The 21,217-nt window shown below is 47.4% G+C and overlaps 1 protein-coding gene and 1 long non-coding RNA gene across 10 annotated transcripts in view; one reads left to right on the plus strand and one right to left on the minus strand.

Annotated features, from left to right (window-relative positions):
* The window catches only part of LOC105476887 (acetyl-CoA carboxylase alpha), a 330,276-nt gene extending 316,151 nt beyond the window's left edge, over positions 1-14,125 (plus strand). For all 9 annotated transcript variants that reach the window (XM_011733176.2, XM_011733177.2, XM_011733179.2 and 6 more), the window contains 4 exons: positions 1,171-1,325; positions 2,000-2,170; positions 10,118-10,254; positions 11,690-14,125. In XM_011733176.2, the coding sequence (XP_011731478.1) occupies positions 1,171-1,325; positions 2,000-2,170; positions 10,118-10,254; positions 11,690-11,813 (587 nt within the window). In that variant the 3' untranslated portion in view covers positions 11,814-14,125. The remainder of the gene's footprint in view (positions 1-1,170; positions 1,326-1,999; positions 2,171-10,117; positions 10,255-11,689) is intronic.
* The window catches only part of LOC105476889 (uncharacterized), a 52,421-nt gene that overhangs the window by 11,783 nt on the left and 19,421 nt on the right, over positions 1-21,217 (minus strand). Inside the window, exon 2 of the long non-coding RNA XR_984321.3 lies at positions 5,816-5,988. This is a non-coding gene — a long non-coding RNA (uncharacterized lncRNA). The remainder of the gene's footprint in view (positions 1-5,815; positions 5,989-21,217) is intronic.

Consider the following 21,217-nt stretch of genomic DNA (forward strand, 5'->3'; position numbering starts at 1 on the left):
GCTGTTTATGGCATATGATTCATAGTGGTGTAAAAAACGAGGCCTGTTCCCAGACAGGCATGCTTGAAATAGACCTTCGTCTTCTGCATCCTATCACCTGTGCTCATGTATTTATTTGTCAGCTTTGGTGACAAAGCACTTCAGGTTGTCCCTAACACCAGGGGCTGTCACCTATTGCTCCTTTAGCTAGACTTACTCCTCCTTACTAGGCAGGCAGCTAAATTTTCAGTATTGATTGCAGATCCCATTCTGAAAGTAATTAGGAAGAAAAGCACACCATAGCAACACCTCTACTGGGACGCTATTGATTGGGGGAGGGGTCCTTCCTTGTTACAAGGAATTCCAAAGCCTCCTGTCTGTTGAGTCAGAGTACCGTGTGCAGTGATCCAAATGAGGTTTGCCGACTGCCTTTCTCTTTTTACATCCTCCTTCTCCTTTAGCCCAGGAAGTAGAATGTCTTTGTCACTCTGGTCAGGGATTGGCTCTGGCAGTGGCAGCCCAGGCGGGAGACCACAGGCTGACCCACTGAGCTGACATAAGACATGAGGATCTGGCTCTGATTAGATTGAGTTCTGCTAATTAGAGGTTAAGAGTATATAAACCTGAGATTAGAAGCCATGAAGTACTATGGCTTGTAACTTTAGGAGGTATTCAGGTCCTTGCCAAGTTTGGCAGATAACTTGCATGTACACAGGAAAACAAGAGCTGAGCTACTAGTTTGTGCTTGGAGCTTGGGGATGCTCTCACCACATCCCACATATGGAGTAGCCCAGCTGCTTTGATGTTGGTCAGCAGGGATAGGCATGGTGTCAGCGTACAAGTACTGGCCTCGGGAAGGAGGAGTCTGGGTGGTGTCAGCAAGATGCTGCAGGCCTCTAGGTGGCTACTTGCACCTTCTCAGGGAGAGGCATGGGCGAGGGACTGCCATCTGCCTTCACACTTGTGACTGCCACAGGGAAAAGAGGGCATGTGGGCTTCCTGTGGCAAGATAAAGACAGGTCTGGCATCTTGTAGGGCCCTGTTAATCAGCAAAGAGCAGAGAAGACAATGGAGAGCCAGGCCACAGAGGGAAGAGGGGGCAGGCTGATGAGCTTCCTGTGATTGTGGCTGCTTCTGTGCAGAGATTCCTGGTCACTACAGAGTGTGACGGGCATGTTTATCTAATTGCAGGGACCCCGGAGCTAAGCACAGCTGAACGGAAGGAGTTGGAGAACAAGTTGAAGGAGCGGGAGGAATTCCTAATTCCCATTTACCATCAGGTAGCCGTGCAGTTTGCTGACTTGCACGACACACCAGGCCGGATGCAGGAGAAGGGTGTTATTAGCGTAAGTACAATGGTTGCCACTTCTCCTGACTTGTCAGAGGCCCACATGTTAGCAAGTATGTGTGTGTGTTGCACACAGGCTCACAAGCAGAGAGCTATGAGGGCCAAATTAAAACAACTCCTGCAGATCAAAACATTTTCAATATTTTTTAGATTTTCGCTTTTTCTGTAACTGTTATCATCCTAAAACAATGTATAATTTAGGTTTCCATTAATTCCTCAGGAGGCAAGCTGCATTTTACTGGTGGAAAACGGAGTCACATGTGCCTTCATTTGTGACGGGTCCTCAGGATGTGGGTTACTATAGGGTTAAGGTTCCTGCAGCAGCTAATTCATAATTGATCTGCAAGTTGTTTGATCCATCTTCTCAAAACCAATTTCTCCTTGTCTGGTTATCTGGGAACTCACAGCCTCTTCCCCAGAACATCTTAGCCATGTGTGGGATCAGCATTAGCTGGGCCCATGGCTGTGCACAGTGCTGCAGACAGCAGGGCATGTGGGCTGCAATTCTGCCCTGGGGAACATCTGGAAGTGCTAGGAGTTTACAGCCAGCTCTTGGGTCTCTGAAGGGCTTGCCTGGAGAATCAGTTTTTATGCCTGTGGGTTTCCCTCCAGACTGAGCATTAAGCAGGAATTAGGACCGGGCTGACTAAGCTTATTCTTCTCTGCATGTAGGATATCCTGGATTGGAAGACATCCCGTACCTTCTTCTACTGGCGGCTGAGGCGTCTCCTGCTGGAGGACCTGGTCAAGAAGAAAATCCACAATGCCAACCCTGAGCTGACTGACGGCCAGATTCAAGCCATGTTAAGGCGCTGGTTTGTGGAAGTGGAAGGTACAGTGAAGGTAGGTGGGACACTCAAAGAGAAGCCTTTTTGCTGAGTTCCTCACACCACCTGAGGGCTGCAAGGCTTGCCAGCAAAGAGTCCACAGGCCTCTAAGGGCAGGAGTGGAAGGGAAGCATAGAGATCCAAGCTGTTTTCTCCCCTAGCTACTCCCCGTAACATGTCATGTCATGACATCTTGTTAGAAGAGGTGGTAGGGCATATGTTGCAGCTTATGCAATCACTCAGCAGACCTTTTTGAACACTTGCCGTGTACTAGACACTGTATTTGGTTCTGGGGGCATGGCAGTGAAAGAGGCAGATGTTGTTCCTATCCACATAGAACTCACCATCTAGAGGGGGAGACAGATAAGAGGTCATGCACAACAGTGAGGCCCATGCTAAACACAGCAAAGGGCACAGTCAGGGCACAGCTAGAGGACACTTGACCCTCTCTGGGAAGGATGGGGGGAGGTCTAAGAAGCCTTGTGGAGTAAGTGATGTCTCAGCAGAGGCTGGAAAACAAAGCAGAAATGAACCAGAGGAAAAGGCTGGATTTGGGGGCGGTCAGGGCTTAGGAGGAATATTCCTGCAGAAGGAATAGCATCTCCTGCTGGAGGACCTAGTCCTCTAAGCCACGAGAGTAAAGAAGGAACATCCTGCAGCTGTTTCAGGGCAGCTCAGAGACTGGGTGCTTGGTAGGAAGAAGGGGCAGGGGCATGATCACACAGGGCCATGTAAGCTGTCAGGGAGTTTGGACTTTGTCCTGAGGCCTGTGGGAAACCACTCAGGTATTTTAAGCAGTGGAGTGACATGCTCTGATTTCTGTTTTAGAAAGACCACTCAGGGGGCTGTGTGGAGGAGGGAACTGGAGGGGCCAAGAGCAGAAGCCCAACAGGATGTGATCGGCAGGAGATGCAATGACTAGAACTGAAGAGCTGCCTATTTCCAATCAGAAGTGGAAGGAAGTGTCCACCCTTATGCAGGGAAAGGGATCTATGAAGCTGGCATTCTCTTGGGGTGATCTCACAGAGAGGGCTCGTGACCTAGAGCAGTAACCCCGCTGAGATGGTGTCCCTGGTGCTCTAGCCTCAGTGTTGGGGATGGAGTGGGTCTCAGGCCAGGATGACCTAGCAAGGGCACCAGCGTTTGCCCCTGGAATAGTGGACTGCATAAGACAGTCCATGGGAGAGGATGGGAAGAAAAAGTTGGAACTTTTATTTCTGTGTATTTTTACTAACAAAAAGAAATTAACCTTTATTAGTAATGAATATATGGATTAGTCATTTACATCATATATGCATTTTATCAGAAAACTGGTAGTATGTGCTCAAAATATATCTGTCTGTCTGTCTCGTCGCTATATGTGATCACAAACGCTCGGTGACTAGCAGGTTAGAGCACTGATGGAGGGCCGGGAGGCTGGTGGTGGCTTGAAGGGTCCTGGCCCACAAAGAGGGGCACTCTGGCCTCCGCCCAGAAAGTGTTGCTTGAAGCCTCTGCTCATCATTCTCAAGGAGGAAGTCCAAGATTTGCTGTCAGTTTTAAAGTCAGTGAATTGGGGTGCTTCTAGGATTCACCTTTGTATTAAGTCGGCCCATTTTTTTACGACTGAAAAGCTTCTTTGGATAAATATTTCAAATGTGCAGTGGGGGAGCACAGCCTTCTCCGACATTTGGTTCAGGTTAAGGTCAGTCTGTGGCATCATAATTGAGTGAGACAATTTTGTCAGTGGCTACTGGCAGCTTCTAGTGGAAGTTGGCATTGAAAGTCAGGCAAGTGTAAAATAAGAGGTTGTTCTCCAGTTAAGAGTGGCCGGCTAGGTAAATGGAATGTGTGTGTGTGTGGCCAGGAGAGGTCTGCACTGCCTCCCTACCACATTAGTCACTAATGGACGTGTCCAGCCTCAGTAGGCACAAGGATGAGGAGAAGGAATAGTTTCCCTCCAAGCATGAAGCAAGTAGATAGGCCCTTCAGCTTTTCCCTAGCATCCTGCTCCCAAGGGGACAGAGCGTCTGAAGAAATAGGTCATTGCCATCTCAATGGAGAGAATAGTTGACCACGTGTGTACAAGCTCCTGGCTGGAACTGAAGTACAGAAGAGAACCCCAGCCCCATAGCTCAGGAAGAGGCTGCCTAGGCACTGGGAGCCAACTATGCCGAGCATTGAGGCCATTTCCCTTGTGCCCGTGTACAAAAGGCAGCATTCTCCTGAGCGCTCTGAGAGGAAAGCCGAGGACTGAACGTGAGGACGGGTGATCCTATGATGTCAGAGCATGTGGCTTTGAAACCTCCTTCCATATTCTGCAGGCTCAGCAGGACCTAGTTTAGTGTGGGGTGGGTGATAAAATCTGCAGCGCCCTTGAGAGAAGAAAAGGTTGCAGTGTTCAAAAGCCATCTGTGTGCCTCTGAAGGAGTGATATAGAATCTGCTTGCTGTTTGGAAATGGTTTTTGTTTTTTCTTTTTGGTTCTTCAAACAACGATAGATACTGTGCGTTGTGTTTCTCAAGTGCAAAGACTGGCTGAGTCTAGACCTGGCTTTGTACCAGGAAGTGACCCTCTAATCCTTGTTGTGGTTGGTTACTGGTAAGAAAAGACATTTCATGATAGGCATCTATTAGCCATGCCGTGTGTTCTTTTTGTTCCTGGAGAATTTGTTTTCTTAATCTTAATCCTGAAAACAGAGATTCTGGGACAGAACACTGAAGACACAGTGATGTTATATAACTGAGCACTATAATTCTTTTGTTTCCCTTAGAGATATCTGTTACCATGAGTTATGGGAGTCTGTTTGAATCCACTGGGACGATCCTACTCTAGGAAATAGTAGGATTTATGGTTCATAGTTTCACTGCAGGCAGAAGCAAAGCATCACTACAGCTCCTTGACAAAAATAACAAGAATAGTAGTTTAAATTGGGTCATAAGAACATGGCACACATTTGTATCCTGGGCACGGTTTCTCACTTGATTCTTAGATCCAAAATTTGAAGTATGTGGTTTTTCAAACAGGCTGATTGAGTTATTTTTTCCCAAACCCCAATAGTAGAAATTGAAATTAGGACTCTGCATGGAACAATGAGAATGTGGGTTTTGAAATCTCATAAACTTTGGGATCCCAGCTTTGTCATTTACTGACATGAGCATATTATTTAAGTCTCTATTTCCTCATCTGTAAAATGGGGGTGATGTTTATGTCATGGGGTTCAGTGATTTTAAATAACATGATGAGTAAAGTATGGAGCATAAGTCAGATGTGGTGACTCACGCCTGTAATCACAGTGCTTTGGGAAGCTGAAGTGGGAGGGAGGATCACTTGAGGCCAGGAGTTTGAGACCAGCCTGGATAACAAAGCAAGACCCTGTCTTCACAAAAAATTTTAAAATTTGCTCAGTGTCCTGGCACACACCTGTAGTCCTAGCTCCTCAGGGGGCTGAGGCAAGAGCATCGCTTGGGCAAAGGAGTTTGAGGTTATAGTGAGCTTTGATGGCGCCACTGCACCCCAGCCTGGGCAAGAGAGTGAGACCCTGTCTCCAAAAAGAAAAAGTATGGAACACAATGTCTGGCTCAGTAGACATTCAAAATATGCTAGTTTCCCCTCCTCCATGTTAGAAGGTAAAAAAAATAATAGCAACACAGACCAAGTCAAAGATGTAGAGCTGACTGACCTCGGTGGAAAGGGGGCTGACTCCGGAGCACAGTGGGTGCTCAGACGCTCTTTGGTTTGGCATGCTCTCATGTTCCCACAGCCTGATGCCATGGTGCGTTCTTACTGTTCACATGGCGACCCACTCGCTCTTGTTCTGGATTTCCAAGTGAAACGCATGCTCAACGGAGGCCCCTGTGAGGATCATAGAGGAGAAAGCACTATTGATAGGGTCGCCTATTTCCACTGACCTCAACACCTGGCCTCAGGCTACCGATGAATAAGCCTCATACACCAAACTCTCACACAGGGCCAGGCAGGGAGGACGTAAGGTAGAACCTGGAAAGCATTGCTTGGCCCTGCTATGGGCCTGGAGCTGAGATGGGATTGGCTCACAGGAACTTGGTTCACAGGGGTCTGGTGGCCACCCTAGCCCACATGTCCTTTGGCTATTGTACTCTAATAGTATAATATCACATCCTTTCTTGGGCTTCTGTTGGATAGGGCTTAGCCTTGTAAGTATAGGTGTGTTGAAAATGTCTTTCCAAAATATGCATATTCCTTGGGATGTGTATGCCATCCCTACTCCCATCAGGCTGCATGTTTCCCAGAAGTGGGAGGAGCCTCCCTAGCTGGAGGTGTCTCCAAGCAGCTCCCAAGGTGAGTTATTAGTAGGGCATAGTAATCAGGGCTACATCCATCAGGTTGTGCCCTGCTCACTCCCTGGCGCTGCTGAACCATTGTCTAAGGAGGACTTAACAGCTATCCAATAGGTTAGAAATGAAACTTTCCAAACAGGTCATTTAGATGTTGTGAGATAGAGTAATTACTACATAAAATTAGTGAGGCTGACTAGTGCCTGAGATACTTATCCGCTGATGCAGAGAGAAAGTGTCTGTTGAACATTCATTGGAAGACAGGCCACTGTTGTGATATAGAATTATTGATATTTTATTGGTAAAATGTTCTGATACAGATGGATATGCAGACAGGTGGCATATGGGCCCAGGCCTCTCATGATGTTAGCAGCCTAGCATATCACACTTGTTTAAAGTCCATGCTGGAATACTAGGAATGACTGGCCACACCTTCTTTCCTTTTTTTTTTTCTTTTTTTGGTCTCACTTTGTTGCCCAGGCTGCTGGAGTGTACTGGTATATGATGACTCACTTTCAGCCTCAACCTCCTGGGCTCAGGTGATCCTCCCCTCCCACCTCAGCCTCCCAAGTAGCTGGGACTATAGGCACACACCACCCCACCTGGCTGATTTTTTGTAGAGACGGGGTTTTGCCATGTTGCCCAGGCTGGTCTGAAACTCCTGGACTCAAGCAGTTCCCTACCTCAGCATCCCAAATTGCTGGGATAACAGGTGTAAGCCACTGTGCCAGGCCCATTTTCATAATTTTAAGGAGGCAAAGAATAATGGCTTCTTCCTGGGAATAAGGGTGGCTTATCCTTCTGGATGACTGGAATTAATGAATCTTACAACTGTTCTAAAAGAGCAAACAAGAAACTGTAGGCTCTGGCTGGGCACAGTGGCAGATGCCTGTAATCCTAGCACGTTGGGAGGCCAAGGCAGGGGAACTGCTTGAGCCCAGGAGTTCAAGACCAGCCTGGGCAACATAATGAGACCCTGTTTCTACCAAAAAAAGTTTTGCCGGGCATGGTGGGGCGTGCCTGTAATCCTAGCTGTTCAGGATGCTGATGCAGGAGAATCACGTGAGCCCAGGAGTTTCGGGCTGCAATGAGCTGTGATCATGCCACTCTACTCCAGCCCTGGCAACAGAAGGGGAGACCCTGTCTGGAAAAAAACAAAAACCTGTAAACTCCATAACCCAATGGAAGGGAGCTTGCTTTTCCCAGTTATAGCAAATTAGCCGACAACAGTATAGTAACCCTCCCAGGTCTGTTGAGAAAATCCAGTGGCACTCTGTGAACTGAAGTTTGTGTATTTTTGCTAAACATGCAGTTGATTAGAACTTGAGGCCCCTTTGCTTTGTGTACTCTAGGCTGTCATGTGCTGGGGTTTGGCTTGGTCACTGTCATCCAGTGGTACTTGGCGCAGACAGCAGGTGTTTTATATAGGGCCCATATTTTCAAGCAACTGTAAAACTTGGAATGCGTTGCCCTAATCCTGTCTGGGAACTTTTCAAAATGTTTAACTTAAACACCTCGCCTACTCCGTGGCTGCAGGAGGGGAGGCAGAAGAGTTTTCTCGGGAGGGTAGCTGGCTTTCCAGCGTAGTGTCTGAGCATCGTTGGAAGCAGGCATCTCGTTAGCTAATACATTACACCAATCAAGGAGAGTTATCTTAAGCCACAATTAATCTGCTCCCTGGCATATGTTGATAGGAAAGCATCATGCTGTTTCTTAATTAAAAGCAAACGGATTAAAAATGATTAATAAGAGTATTAAATATTCTCCTAAACTAAAGGCTTTGGGATTCTTGGGTAAATCTAAAAATCTTGGGTGTTTTTTTTTTTTTCCATTCTGAAATCTAAGAAGCATTTATTGTTTTATCTTTTCCTCCCCCCCACCGCAATCTTCATAAGTAGGGGAATGTGTGGAAGTCCTGAAACCATGGAGCAGAAGAGTAAATTGCCAATGATGGAAATGGAAATGTTGAAATTTAGGTGGCGACGTTTAAGAGTCCAGGGGGACCCATCCATATGTGGGGCGTGCAGCAAGCTGGGTCGCAAGAGTGGGCTAAAAGCATGTTATGGGAAAAGCAGTGCCGCCTTCTCCCTCGTGGGTAGGGGCTGGCGTGACGCTTCCTTTCCTTAGGCGCAAAACAACTTTCTCAAGGCAGTGCGGCCTTGAGAGATGCTGGGAGTCCCAACCCAGGCACAGAGAGGAGAGGCTCGCTCGGGTTTGCACTGACAGGGCCACACACTCCAGCAGAAGAATTGCTGATCTGCTTATCAGTGATTACAGACAGAACTGGGCACATTTGAGTCAGAAAAAGAAACGGACAAAGAACTAGAAGAGACGCACTGCTGGTCTTTAGTCCCGGGAAGCCTTCGTCCTCCCAATGTAAAGAACTTAATTTTTAGAAACAGAGAAGTCAATGAAATGACATACATCAAATAACCAGTCACAACTAAGTCGGCAGCTAAGTTAGAGACAGGAAGTGAGAGTCTGAAAAGAAACCATTATATTTGAAGGCACGAGATAGTTAGAACATAGGCTAGCGCTCAGTTTTGTACTGTTCGAGGCCTCTTGTGATGAAAACATTTCCTCTGCAGCCCAGTAGTCACAGCTGTGGCTTTGGTGACCTTGCCTGTATACAGGCTTCCTATAGCCACATCTCAAGCCTCAAAGCCTCAGAGTCCCTAGCGTACCCACCTATTAAATTACAGCACCAAACTCATTGTCATTCTGACTTTGACTTCGTTAGCGATAACAGAGAAGGATAGCGCACCTTTAAATGACGAGCTTTGTGTTTAATTACCCAAACAAAATGACATAAATATGAATGAGCCCTAATTGTGGTACTTGGTTTTCCGGAAACCATTAACAAAACAATTCCTAAATGATTTGTAAAGAAAATGAGAGAAGAGAGCAAGGAGAAGGCTATTAGGCTTCTAACACACTCCTGAATTATTATGTAGTCAACCACCTAGGAAATACTCAGCTAAATGATCTTGAAAAGGAGGTGAGAGGTGGTTTGTTGAGACTTTCAGGGTTATGGACATCTTGATCCTTTTGAATACTCTCTTAGGTAATAAAATGGGGCTTAGGTTTCTGACCTGGTCGCTCTACCCTGGCAACAAGACTTCCCCTCCCATCAGTCCTCCATCCGTGCCTCATTGAAAGACAGTGAGCTCTATTTCAGGAGACTTCATCCATCCAGTGACTGCCAGGCTTCACTGGGGCTAGAGACTTACACTTTAGGCATTGTGTCTCAGCTCCTCTGAAAGCAAAACACCAAATAAACAGCCTCACCTTCTCAATCGCACTTTACTAAGTAGTTTGGGCTTTTAACTGGTTCTCTCAAATCTGTCAGGTTATTGAATTCCCTTAGCCTTTATCAAATAGGTCGGTCCCCAGAGTCTGACAGGACAGAGTCAGGGTGTGAGCACCAGAGTGCTCAGGAGAGCCCCGCGGAAGCTTCAGGTGTACACCTGTGTCCATAAATGAAGAGAAGGAGAAAGGGCACAGCTCCTGCCTTGAGGCCTATTTCCTCCTCCTGCACGATGCCGACAGTGAAGGAGAATCATGGACACGGAGCACACTTTTGGAGTAAGCACTCCAGATCCTGAACAGTCAGGGTGTCCAGGCCTAGCCTGAGCCCTGGTGTTTGACCAAGAGTCATCTGTTTGCAGGCCTATGTTTGGGACAATAATAAGGATCTGGCGGAGTGGCTAGAAAAACAGCTGACAGAGGAGGATGGCGTTCACTCGGTAATAGAGGAAAACATCAAATGCATCAGCAGAGACTACGTCCTCAAGCAAATCCGCAGGTGAGACCAACGTGGGGAACTCCACCGGAGAAGGAGGGCTAATTTCTTTGGAATAAAAAGTTTCTGAACAAATAATGAGATGATCGCAGAAACCTTGCGCGCTCTGCAGTCTCTTGCTGTCTGAGACACAGGCACAGATATGGCCCCGCAGCCCAATTCTTTTCCAGCTGCTGCTCCCCAGGGGCACTTAATAAACTCGGCTAGATGAAGGCTTAGTTCACTGTGCCCACCTCTTAGCTCTGAATGCTGATACTCAGACCGGACGAATGACTCTGGGAGGAAAGCCTCCTCCAGCCAAGTCAGCTGTATTCTTCTAGAGGCTTCCATCTGCTCCATAGGATGGGTGGTAGAGACTGCAGGGGCATTTTTATAAAACTATTTGGAAACATTTCACTTACAGAAAAGTTATAAAATTTTAAAAAGTACAAACAACACGCCTATGTATAATATCCGCACTCAGATTTACCTGTTACATTTTCTTCTCCTTGCTCTATCACTTGTGAGTGTGCCTGTCCTCTCTCCCCTATGTGTATACATTTTTCCTCTTTCTGAACTACTTAAGGGTGTTACATATATCATGGCCTTTACCCCCAAATATTTCAGTGTGCATTTGCTGAGAATAGGGATACTTTTACATAACCATCGTAAAATGATCCACTTTTGTAAATTTAACATTGATTAAAAACTTTTAGCTTATATCTACCATCTGTAGAACATTGCTCATTTTGAGTTTGTCTGTTGTCTCCCCATGAGGAGATGCAGGTGAGGCGCTCTGGCCAGCACCTTCACAGGGCACCACATCTGGGGGCACGTGCTGTTCATCTGCTCCTCCTCATGTTAATTTCATCCCCTGGTCAAGATGTTGCTCCATTTCTCTACCGTATAATTACTGATTTCCCCCCCTTGCACCTAATAAGTAGTCTGTGGGAAGACAGTTTAAGGCCATGCAAGTATCTTGCTTTCATCAAAATTTCCCTCTGGAGAGTCTTGCCTGGTATGGTCTTTACAATGAGCTTGCAAAATGGTAACTTTCCAACTCCAGTACACCCTCCACAATTACCAGTCACCACTCAGTCCTCACTCCTGCCGATTCATTTATATATTCCTTATTGGTATAGACGCATGAAGTTCTATTTTTTACTGATTTATAATTCATTACTGGGCTTATTTTGATGCCCCAGTTGCTGTCTTTGTGACATGCCCCCATTGTTTTTGTTTTGGGTTTAATTCCTTTTTCAACATAGCAAAATGTTTTGGGTTCGTCTTGCACTACCTTGGCTGGATATTTGTAATGTAGGGAAACAAATAAGGTGAGGCAGTGACTAAAATGTCTGCAGTGGACGGTGCACACATGTTTATTGGGCAGTTCTTCAGCTGTCCTGATCTAGACACTTCTGCCTCTCTTTTCTTCACCATTCCCAATCTTCCTTTCCAGCTTGGTCCAGGCCAATCCAGAGGTCGCCATGGATTCCATCATCCATATGACCCAGCACATATCACCTACTCAGCGAGCAGAAGTTGTACGGATCCTCTCCACAATGGACTCCCCTTCCACGTAGGAAGAGCTTCCTGCCTGTCCCTGCCCTGTCTCTGGAGAAAAGGGCTAGAGCTGCCTTTTACAACTGCAGCCACTGTAATGAGAAGGCACAGGAGACCCAGCACTGGAGTCAAAGTGGCATTTTACTTCCTCCCAAGTGTTTCAGGTTACGCATGACATCCTGGGATGTAAGATCACAGAACCCCTCCAGCCCACCAGTCACACCCACCCCATTCAGTATTTATTACCCCAGCCAGGCCTAGTCCTCCACTCCCTGCACAGGACTGAGAAGGCAATGAAAGGTACAAACATGTACCATGAGGTCTTACTACCCAAAGCAGGGCTGCCCCTCCTGTCCTGACAGCCCCTTGGCCCCCAGCATGGGGAAGCGTGAGGAGTTGGCGTTGCCAGGCAGCAGCCCCTCTCACCCCTGGCCCCATGAGCCGCAGCCACAGGCAGCAGAGGAGGGCTAAGGAGAGGAGGAAGCCTCAAGTCCATTGTTTATTACCCTGACTCTTAGCCCAGCACACAGTAGGCACTGGAGAGGAATGATTCCCAGTTTAACCACACCATGGTACCTTTTATAACGAAAAATTAGAGCATAAAATCTATCACAAGCTCCATAGGACCTCAAAGATGAGGGCAAAACTGTGAGCCAAGAAGCAGAGAAAGAAAATAGACCCAGTTATTCTTGATTTAGGGGACTTCAACCTTGGGTTCAGTCTCTGAGGACAGAGGGAAAGGTAGTTGGCCTACCTCTCACCTGCATGTTACTGCTGGACTAGCTGTTGCATGTGGCTGGGAGCTGCAAGGCCCCAGTGCGTGAGGGGCCCCAGCAGTTCCATAGGCGGTGAAGCCTGAGTTGGCAGAGGAGGAGCCAGAGAGAACTGCTCTTTCTGCACTGGTGGAAACTAGTTACTTATGCCATGTGGAGGGCCAGCCACATAGTCTGTTTTGAGGACTTAGAAAGTTGTTCCTATGAAGCCTGGAGCTTGGATGGTTTTGAGGGGTTAATGGTGCCTCCACAGTCACTCTTCCCTAGTTCCAGGATTACTGTCCTAGCAGCTAACGTTTCTACTGTCTTCCCCAGAATGTAGACAGGCAGCAGATGTAGCAGCTCTCCCCACAGTTCTGAAAGGACCCTGGTGACAGCCACGCCCTCAGCACCAGGAGCTGGCCTTCCCGATGAGGGAGGCTTCCAGGAAACACAGAATCCACATGACCTTAAGATTCTTTACAACTCAGTCATGGTGCTGCTGTCCTCCAGGCTTACTGGCCCCTCCTGACCGGCATCGGGGGCTTCCTCAGGTGGTGGAGAGAGTTTACTTTCAACAACTAGTTTATTCAAGAAAAGAACTTACTGATTCCCCTGTTCCTAAAGCAAGAGTGGCAGGTGATCAGGGCTGGTGTAGCATCCAGTTCCTTTAGTGCAGCTAATTGCATTTGTCACTGACGACCAAGGAGGAAATCACTAAGGCATTTGAGAAGCAGTGGTATGAACGCTCTTGGACGAGCTACAGTTCTGAGCCTTAACCCTGTAGTTCGCACACAAGAGCGGAGCTCCACCTCCCCTTCTTTGGGAGGAATCTGTGCAGATGGATTGGCTGAACTTAATGGTTCTGGGTTGCAGGTGGGTACTGTATGGCTGGGTATGGAGCGGACTGCCCCCAGGAGTCAGAGCCTCAGCCTGGCTGCCCTGGTGGAAGGTGTGGGTGTTCAGCACCTTCAGAGAAGGGCATAAAGTGGTGGGGGACAATTCTCAGTCCAGGAAAATGCATTGACCATTGCTGGCTATTTGCTTGCCTAGTAAGAATTGGATTCATTTTTGACCAGATTATTCTTCTATGCTTTTTTGCAATAAATCAAATCCCACATATCTACAAGTGGTATGAAGTCCTGCACCCCCCAGGAGGCCTGTCCAGGCATCTCTTCAGAGGCAGGGTGGGTTACACTCATTTACCTCCCCTCTCCCCACCAAATTATGACACAAATGTTTCCTCTCTAGAACCCTGTAATGCCTCCTCCCCGGTCCCCAGAGCTCCTCACTGTTGGTCTCACCCTGGACAAGGATTTTTTAGTCAGAGCCACAGAACATGGGCACTCTGACATTCCCACAGCCCCTCGCACATGCGAGGCTACCAAGGCAGGAGAGTATAAATGATGGCTATTGACCAAGACCTGCCTGGACGGGGACTGCCATATTATCTGTTCTCTTCGTTCACAAAACAGCCTTCATTTGTCTCAGAATTCAATGGACGCATACCGCGATGAGCAGGAGCTTCAGATGCACTCTTTACACATTTTGTTGAAATAAACCTCTACATTTGTAGAAGAGTTACAGTTTGTCATTTCAATCCAGGCCCAGCCACCTCATCTCTTGTTCTGCTTTCAGCAGGGGCTCAGTGTGCGGCAAGCCCCGCCATGGCCCTGTGACACCTGACACCCTTTGTCTCCTGAACGTGCATAAAGGTGATGGCTAGGCAGTAAAAAGCTGGCCTTGGCCAGCCCTGTCTTATTGGCTGAATCAAGGTCAAATTCTGAAAGGCTACAAATGCTTGGGAACCCCATGGCAGAGAGTCAGTTTTTAGTTTCTGTTGAGTTTTTCAGGACGGGAAACTTCTTCCTGCTGAGAGCTGGATGGGAGTCCTGGCAGGAATGTCCCCTCCCAAAAAGAATGTCTTTAGAGCAGGAACAAGAAAGACCGCAGCTGTTTAAGTGAGGGTAACAGCTCCAAGCCTTCGAAGCCCAGAGCCCACTGCCCTTCTCAGAAGTTGCTTCTCAGCGCACAGGAAGTCGAGAGTGCTAACAACTCAGTGTAAACACTGGGGCCGCAGGGCCCTTGTTAGAGATTTGAGAGGGAGGTTTTGGATTTTCTTAATCATTTAGCTATTCATGGATTTTTAACTCTGGGCACAAAAAGGCACTCAGGGCAGGGAGCTCATGATTGCGTGCCTTCAACCCTCTGCCTCAGTTTATCTCTCTAAAAAAGCTTTCTATGGGCCGGGCACGGTAGCTCACAACTATAAACCTAGCACTTTGGGAGGCCGAGGCGGGCGTATCAGGAGATTGAGACCATTCTGGCTAACACGGTGAAACCCCGTCTCTACTAAAAAATATATAAAAAATTAGGTGGGTGCAGTGGCACATGCCTGTAGTCCCAGCTACTCAGGAGCTGAGGCAGGAGAATCGCTTGAACCTGGGAGGCGGAGGTTGCAGTGAGCTGAGATCGCGCCATTGCACGCCAGCCTGATGACAAAGCGAGACTCTGTCTCAAAAAAAAAAAAAAAAAAAAAATTTTTTTTTCTATAAATCCCTGTAATTAAGGCAGGAATGAGCACCAATTCCTGAATGTCTGCAAAGAAAGATACAGGTCACAGGAGGCGAATCCCTGCCCTTTGCTGATTATTAAACTCAGTGTTGTATCTGTCTCTCTCTTTGGGATATATTGCAAAGCAAAGGGTTGCTTTTTCTAAAATGAAATAGAATGTTAAGAAAATATCAATTTGATTCCCCCTAAGCCAGATGTTCCAGAAAGGAGGGTCAGAAGGGAGATGCTACTGTTTGCCTCCCACTGCTGCTCTTCATGAGCAAGGAAGCCCGGGCTGCATGGCGGCCTGGGCCTCTTCCTTCGCTCCTCCCTAAGCAGGCAGCCGAGCACAGGCGGCAGGTGTAAGCCCTCAGCCAGCACCTGTTGGTGGTTCTGGGGAGGGATTCTGCTGCTGCCTCTGGAAGCTTGTCCGATACAGTGTTTCCTGCCGCTGGGGCGCTACACTTCCTTCACTCTTCTCAACAAAAGGAAATGAATCCCCATTGGTCTTACTTTGGAGTAGTAAGGAAAAGACTGCACAGCCAGGGTTCTAGGATCCAGACCTAGACCCACCTCTCTTTCCCTGGCTAAACAGTAAGAACACAGTGATGAAGCAAATGCTTAAGGACCATGGGGAGGACTGTTCACCCCTGGTACACAGCTCTCGGTGCTGGGCAGCAGGGAAAGGCCTGCAGAGGCACTGAACTGAAAGGCAAACCTTCCTTCAAACCACTGGCTCCTCAGGCCCTGGGCACACCTGGGCCTGCCCTGTTCCACATGGTGAGGCAGAAAGCACCATGGGCCAGAGGGAGTGGTGTGGACAAATGAAGCTTACTGGCAGAGAGAGGCTACCAGCTGCGGGAGGGTGGAAGCCAGGGCATTCCAGGCCAGGACACTGGGATTTACAGTGTTTACTGGATTTACACTGGGATTTAAAGTTATTCGGGGGGCACTGGGAAGGTTGAAGGGGAGTAGAGCAGTCACTTGGGGGAGTAATAGACAATGAACTCCCAAAAAATAAGCTGGCATCAGATATAAAGATCCTTAAATGCCAGGCCAAGGAGTAAGGGTTTGTCCTTTGATGGTTTGTGGGCACGGGAAGGCTGTGTATAAAGCTTGCAAATGCAGCCCAATTGAATAAAAAGAGCACAGTCTTGAGTGCCAAGAAACCTGGGTCCAAGCTCAGCTCAATCGTGTGCAGTCCCCAAGCTGGAGGGGCACCCACAGGAGTGGGGAACGATTGGCTATTTCCAGCGCTCTAGGAATCCTGCTGTGCCTCAGGCGGCAGTCTTCCCATGCCGTTGTCTTTGTGTTGACTGGAGTTTTACCCAGGAAGTGCAGTCCTGGTCACCTCCTGCTGGCCAGTGGCTCTAGTGGGTGTTGATAATAAGTGATGGGGGTAGGACATCTTCAGAAATGCAGTATCTTGGTAATAAGCAAAATCTTCCAAAGCATGGGATATCCTGTGGCTGGTGGAGGGCAGAATGATAACAGAGCCTCAGACCTTAGGAGACTTGGAGCCACACAGTAGGCTCAGCCCACTAGGAACCACATGGAGACAGGACAGAATAGCTCAGAAGGCACTGAGTCTGATGGCCAACATTCTCTCACGACTGACCTACAGTAATCAGGGAGGGCTGGGGTGGGGAGAGGCAGAACCCCGTGTACAAGTCCAGGCTCTGCAGCAGGAAAGAGCTCACAGAGCATTCCTGCCCATGCAAACAGCTCCTTTCATAGCCACTTACAAGAACAGGGACTTTGGAATAAGCCTGAGCTGATTTCCAGTATCCAGCCCCTCACTCTTGTCCTTGGGCAAGTTCCTGCCTCCTCATCTGTGAAACGTGGACCTCAATGGGGCATTTTGAAAAATGACATTAAATTAGTTAATGTGAATCAAGTGCAGGGCATAAGCAGCAAATTCTCAATGCAGGTCAGGTTTCTCCATGCCCTGTCTCTTTCGCTCCCAAGACCAGGGGCCTGTCATCACTCAGGGGCACCCTCCTCATAGGGTATTGGTGGAGAACCATCCCCCTGGTGAGGGCAGGGTCTAGGGATTGTCTCTAGGTGTTGGGTGACATGGACACTAGGCGGAAGTGCCACTGAGGAGCTGTGCAGCGGAGCCTGAAGGCCGATCTCCAAGCCTGGCTGCCCTCGCTTAGGGCAGGCCTTGAGCAGCGCAAGGGTGTTCTGAAGCCCTGCCTTCCCTGGGATGTGAAAGTAGAGTGTGGAACGAGAAGATCCCTAAGATCCCTTCCAGCTCTAGGAAGATTTTCATCTGGGATCATGGGTAATGCTGAAGTCTGGATAAAAATACTCCATGCCCACTGGCATTGTCAGCAACAGCAATAACTCAGTAGCAAACATACAGGGAAGACCAGTGGCTCAGCTTGGCTCAAGCAATAGACCAGCAGCCTAGCTAGAGCTTTAACAGAAGCGGGAAATGAGACAGCCACAAGGGGCTTGGTAACCTCCCGGCACATCCACACAGGCGAGACCAGAGAAGGCCCAAGCTAGTCACACAGCCCCGGCCGAGAGAACCTGTGGGCACATGAAGACGAAATGCCAGAGGGCCCAGCAGAAAGTAAAAGCCAGGGCAGATTTCAAAACTGCTGAAATTTTTTAATATGCAGCCCCCGCACACACATCGACTTATCAGCAGAAGATAGAAGCCTTGCTGGCTCAAGATACATGTGCCTAAATCATTGGCTGACCAGTAGGCACAAGGGTGGCCCCTGTGAAGCCAGGCTTAAAAAATAAGAATTTTTAAAAAGAAAAACTGAGCAGAGGCTGGGTGTGGTGGCTCAATCCCTGCACTTGGGGAGGCTGAGGTGGGTGGATCACTTGAGGTCAGGAGTTCGAGAGCAGCCTGGCCAACATGGTGAAACCCTGTCTCTACTAAAAATACAAAAATTAGCTGGGTGTGGTGGTGTGCACCTGTAATCCCAGCTACTTGGGAGGCTGAGGCAGGAGAATTCACTTGAACCCGGGAGGTAGAGTTTGCAATGAGCCAAGATCGTGCCACTGCACTCCAGCCTGGGCGACAGAATGAGATCCCATCTCAAAAAACAAACAAAAACAACTGGGCAGAAACTTGAAAAACACACACACATTTACAGAAATAAAGGGTCAGGTAGAACAACCTTGGGCCCTTCTTTAAAAAAAAAAAAGAATTGGCCAGGCATGGTGGCTCACACCTGTAATCCCCAGCAACTTGGGAGGCCAAGGTGGGTGGTTCACTTGAGTCCAAGAGTTCAAGACCAGCCCAGGCAACATGACAAAACTCCATCTCTACAAAAAATGCAAAAAAAAAAAAAAACGCCAGGTGTGGTGGCACACGCTTGGCATCCCAGCTACTTGGGAGGCTGAGGTGGAAGGATGACCTGAGCCCAGGGAGTCAGAGGCTGCAGTGAACCGTAATCACACCACTGCACTCCAGCCTGGGTGACATAGCAAGACCCTGTCTCAAAACAAAACAAAAAACACATTCTGAATAAAATTCTGATACATGCTGCAACATGGATGAACCTTGAAGACATTATGCTAAGTGAAATAAGCCAGACACCAAAAAAACAGATATTGTTTGATTCCACTTATATGAGGTATCAGAAATTATCAAATTCACAGAGACAGAAAGTAGAACAGTGGTTACCAGGGGTTGTGGGGAGAGGAACTTGGGAATTACTGTTTTCATGTTTAGAGACAGGGTCTCGCTCTATTGCCCAGGCTGGAGTACGGTGGTATGATCATAGCTCACTACAGCTTCTAACTCCTCGGCTCAAGCAATCCTCCCACCTCAGCCTCCTGAATAGCTGGGACTACAGGTACAAAAGCCACCATACCCAGCTAAAAAAAATTTTTTTTTTTGTAGAGGCAGAGTCTCACTGTGTCGCCCAAGCTGATCTTGAACTCCTGGGCTCAAGCGATTATCCTGCCTCAGCCTCCCAAAGCACTGGAATTATAGGCATGAGCCACTGTAGCAGCTGCGAGTTATTGTTGAATGAGTACAGAGTTTCAGTATGGGATGATGAAATGTTCTGGAGGTGGATGGTGGTGATGGTTGCACAACAATGTGAATGTCCTTAATGTCACTGAGCTATACACTTAAAAACTGTTAAAATGGGCCAGGCGCAGCGGCTCACGCCTGTAACCCCAGCACTTTGGGAGGCCGAGGTGGGTGGATCACCTGAGGTCAGGAGTTCAAGACCAGCCTGACCACCATGGAGAAACTCTGCCTCTACTAAATATACAAAAAATTAGCCGGGTGTGGTGGTTCATGCCTGTAATCCCAGATACTCGGGAGGCTGAGGTAGGAGAATTGCTTGAACCTGGGAGGCGGAGGTTGTGGTGAGCCGAGATTGTGCCACTGCACTCCAACCTGGGCAAGAAGAGCGAAACTCCATCTCAAAAAAAAAAAAAAAAAAAACTGTTAAAATGGTAAATCATACATTTATCCCAGTTTTTGAAAAGGAAATTCTGAAAAGTTGACCAGAGGGACTACACAGTAGATTTGGGAAGACAGAAGAATCAGTGAATTTGAAGTCATGGAGCAATAGAATTATCCAATGTGAAGAACAGAGAGAAAAAAGAGTGAAAAATGAATAGAATCCCAGACCTCTGTGCAGCAACAGTGTGTTTACCGACATATGTGTACTGGGGGTGCCAGAAGAGAGAGAAAGGGGCGGAAAAAATATTTGAAGAAACAGTGGCTGAAAAATTCTCAAATTTGATGGAAAACATGAATCTGCAGATCCAAGAAGCTCAATAAACCCCAAGTAGGATAAACGAAGAGACCTGCACCTAGATACCTCATGGCCAAACTGTTGAAAGATAAAGAAAAATCTTAAAAGAAGCTAGAGAAGAACAAGTCATCACTTACAGAAGAATAACAAATCACAGCTGCCTTCTAATCAGAAACAATGGACCTCAGGAGGCAGTGAGGCGATATAGTCCAAGTGCCACAAGAAGGAAAAAAAAAACCCTGTCAAACAAGAATCCTATATCCAGCAACACTCTCCTTAAAACAAGTACACATGAAATAAAGACACTCCACAAAAAAAGAGAATTCATTTTTCACAGAACCAGCTTTACAAGAAATACTAAAAGCAATCATTCAGGCTGAAAAGAAATAATTCCAGATAGGAATTCAAATCTACTCAAAGAAATGAAAAGGCATTGGGAAAACGTAAATAGTACCTAGGTAAATATAAAAAACTGTGTTCTCTTTAACTTCATTAAAAGACATAAAATTGCATTAAACGATAAGTATACTACTGTATTTTGGGGTTTATAGCATATAGAACTGTAATGTGTATGACAATCACACAAAGAAGGGGGTAAAAATGGAACAACATGAAAACTAAGTATGTGTTGCCATTATTAAGGTAATATTAATCTCAAGTAGATTGTTATATAACCTCTAGAACAACCACTAAAAAAGTAACTTTATTTATTTATTTAGAGATGGAGTCTTGCTCTGTCACCCAGGCTGGAGTGCAGTGGGGTAGTCTCGGCTCACTGCAACCTCCACATCCCGGGTTCAAGCAATTCTCCTGCCCCAGCCTCCCGAGCAGCTGGGATTAATAGGCACCCACCACCATACCCGGCTAATTTTTGTATTTTTAGTAGAGACAGGGTCTCACCATGTTGGCCAGGCTGCTCTCGAACTCCTGACCTCAGGTGATCCACCTGTCTCGTCCTCCCACAGTGTTGGGATTACAGGCGTGAGCCACTGTGCCTGGCCGAAAATAACTTTAAAATACATAGTAAGGCTGGCAGCAGTGACTCACACCTCTAATCCCAGCACTTGGGGAGGCTGAGATGGGAGGATCACATGAGTCCAGGAGTTTGAGACCAGGCTGGGTAATACAGTGAGACCCTATCTCTACAAAAAATTTTTAAAAATTGGCCAGGCATGGTGGCACATGCCTGTAGTTCCAGCTACTTGGGAGGCTGAGCTGGGAGGAGCACTGGCCCAGGAGGCTGGGGTTGCAATGAGCTGAGATCACGCCACTGCACTCCAGCCTGGGCAACAAAGCAAGACCCTGTCTCAACAACAAAAGGCAAAGGGCTTAAACCCATTTCTTCAAAGATGATTTATGAATGGCCAAGAAGCATATAAA

This window comes from Macaca nemestrina, chromosome 17, assembly GCF_043159975.1.
Source record: "Macaca nemestrina isolate mMacNem1 chromosome 17, mMacNem.hap1, whole genome shotgun sequence".
Lineage (NCBI taxonomy): Eukaryota > Metazoa > Chordata > Mammalia > Primates > Cercopithecidae > Macaca > Macaca nemestrina.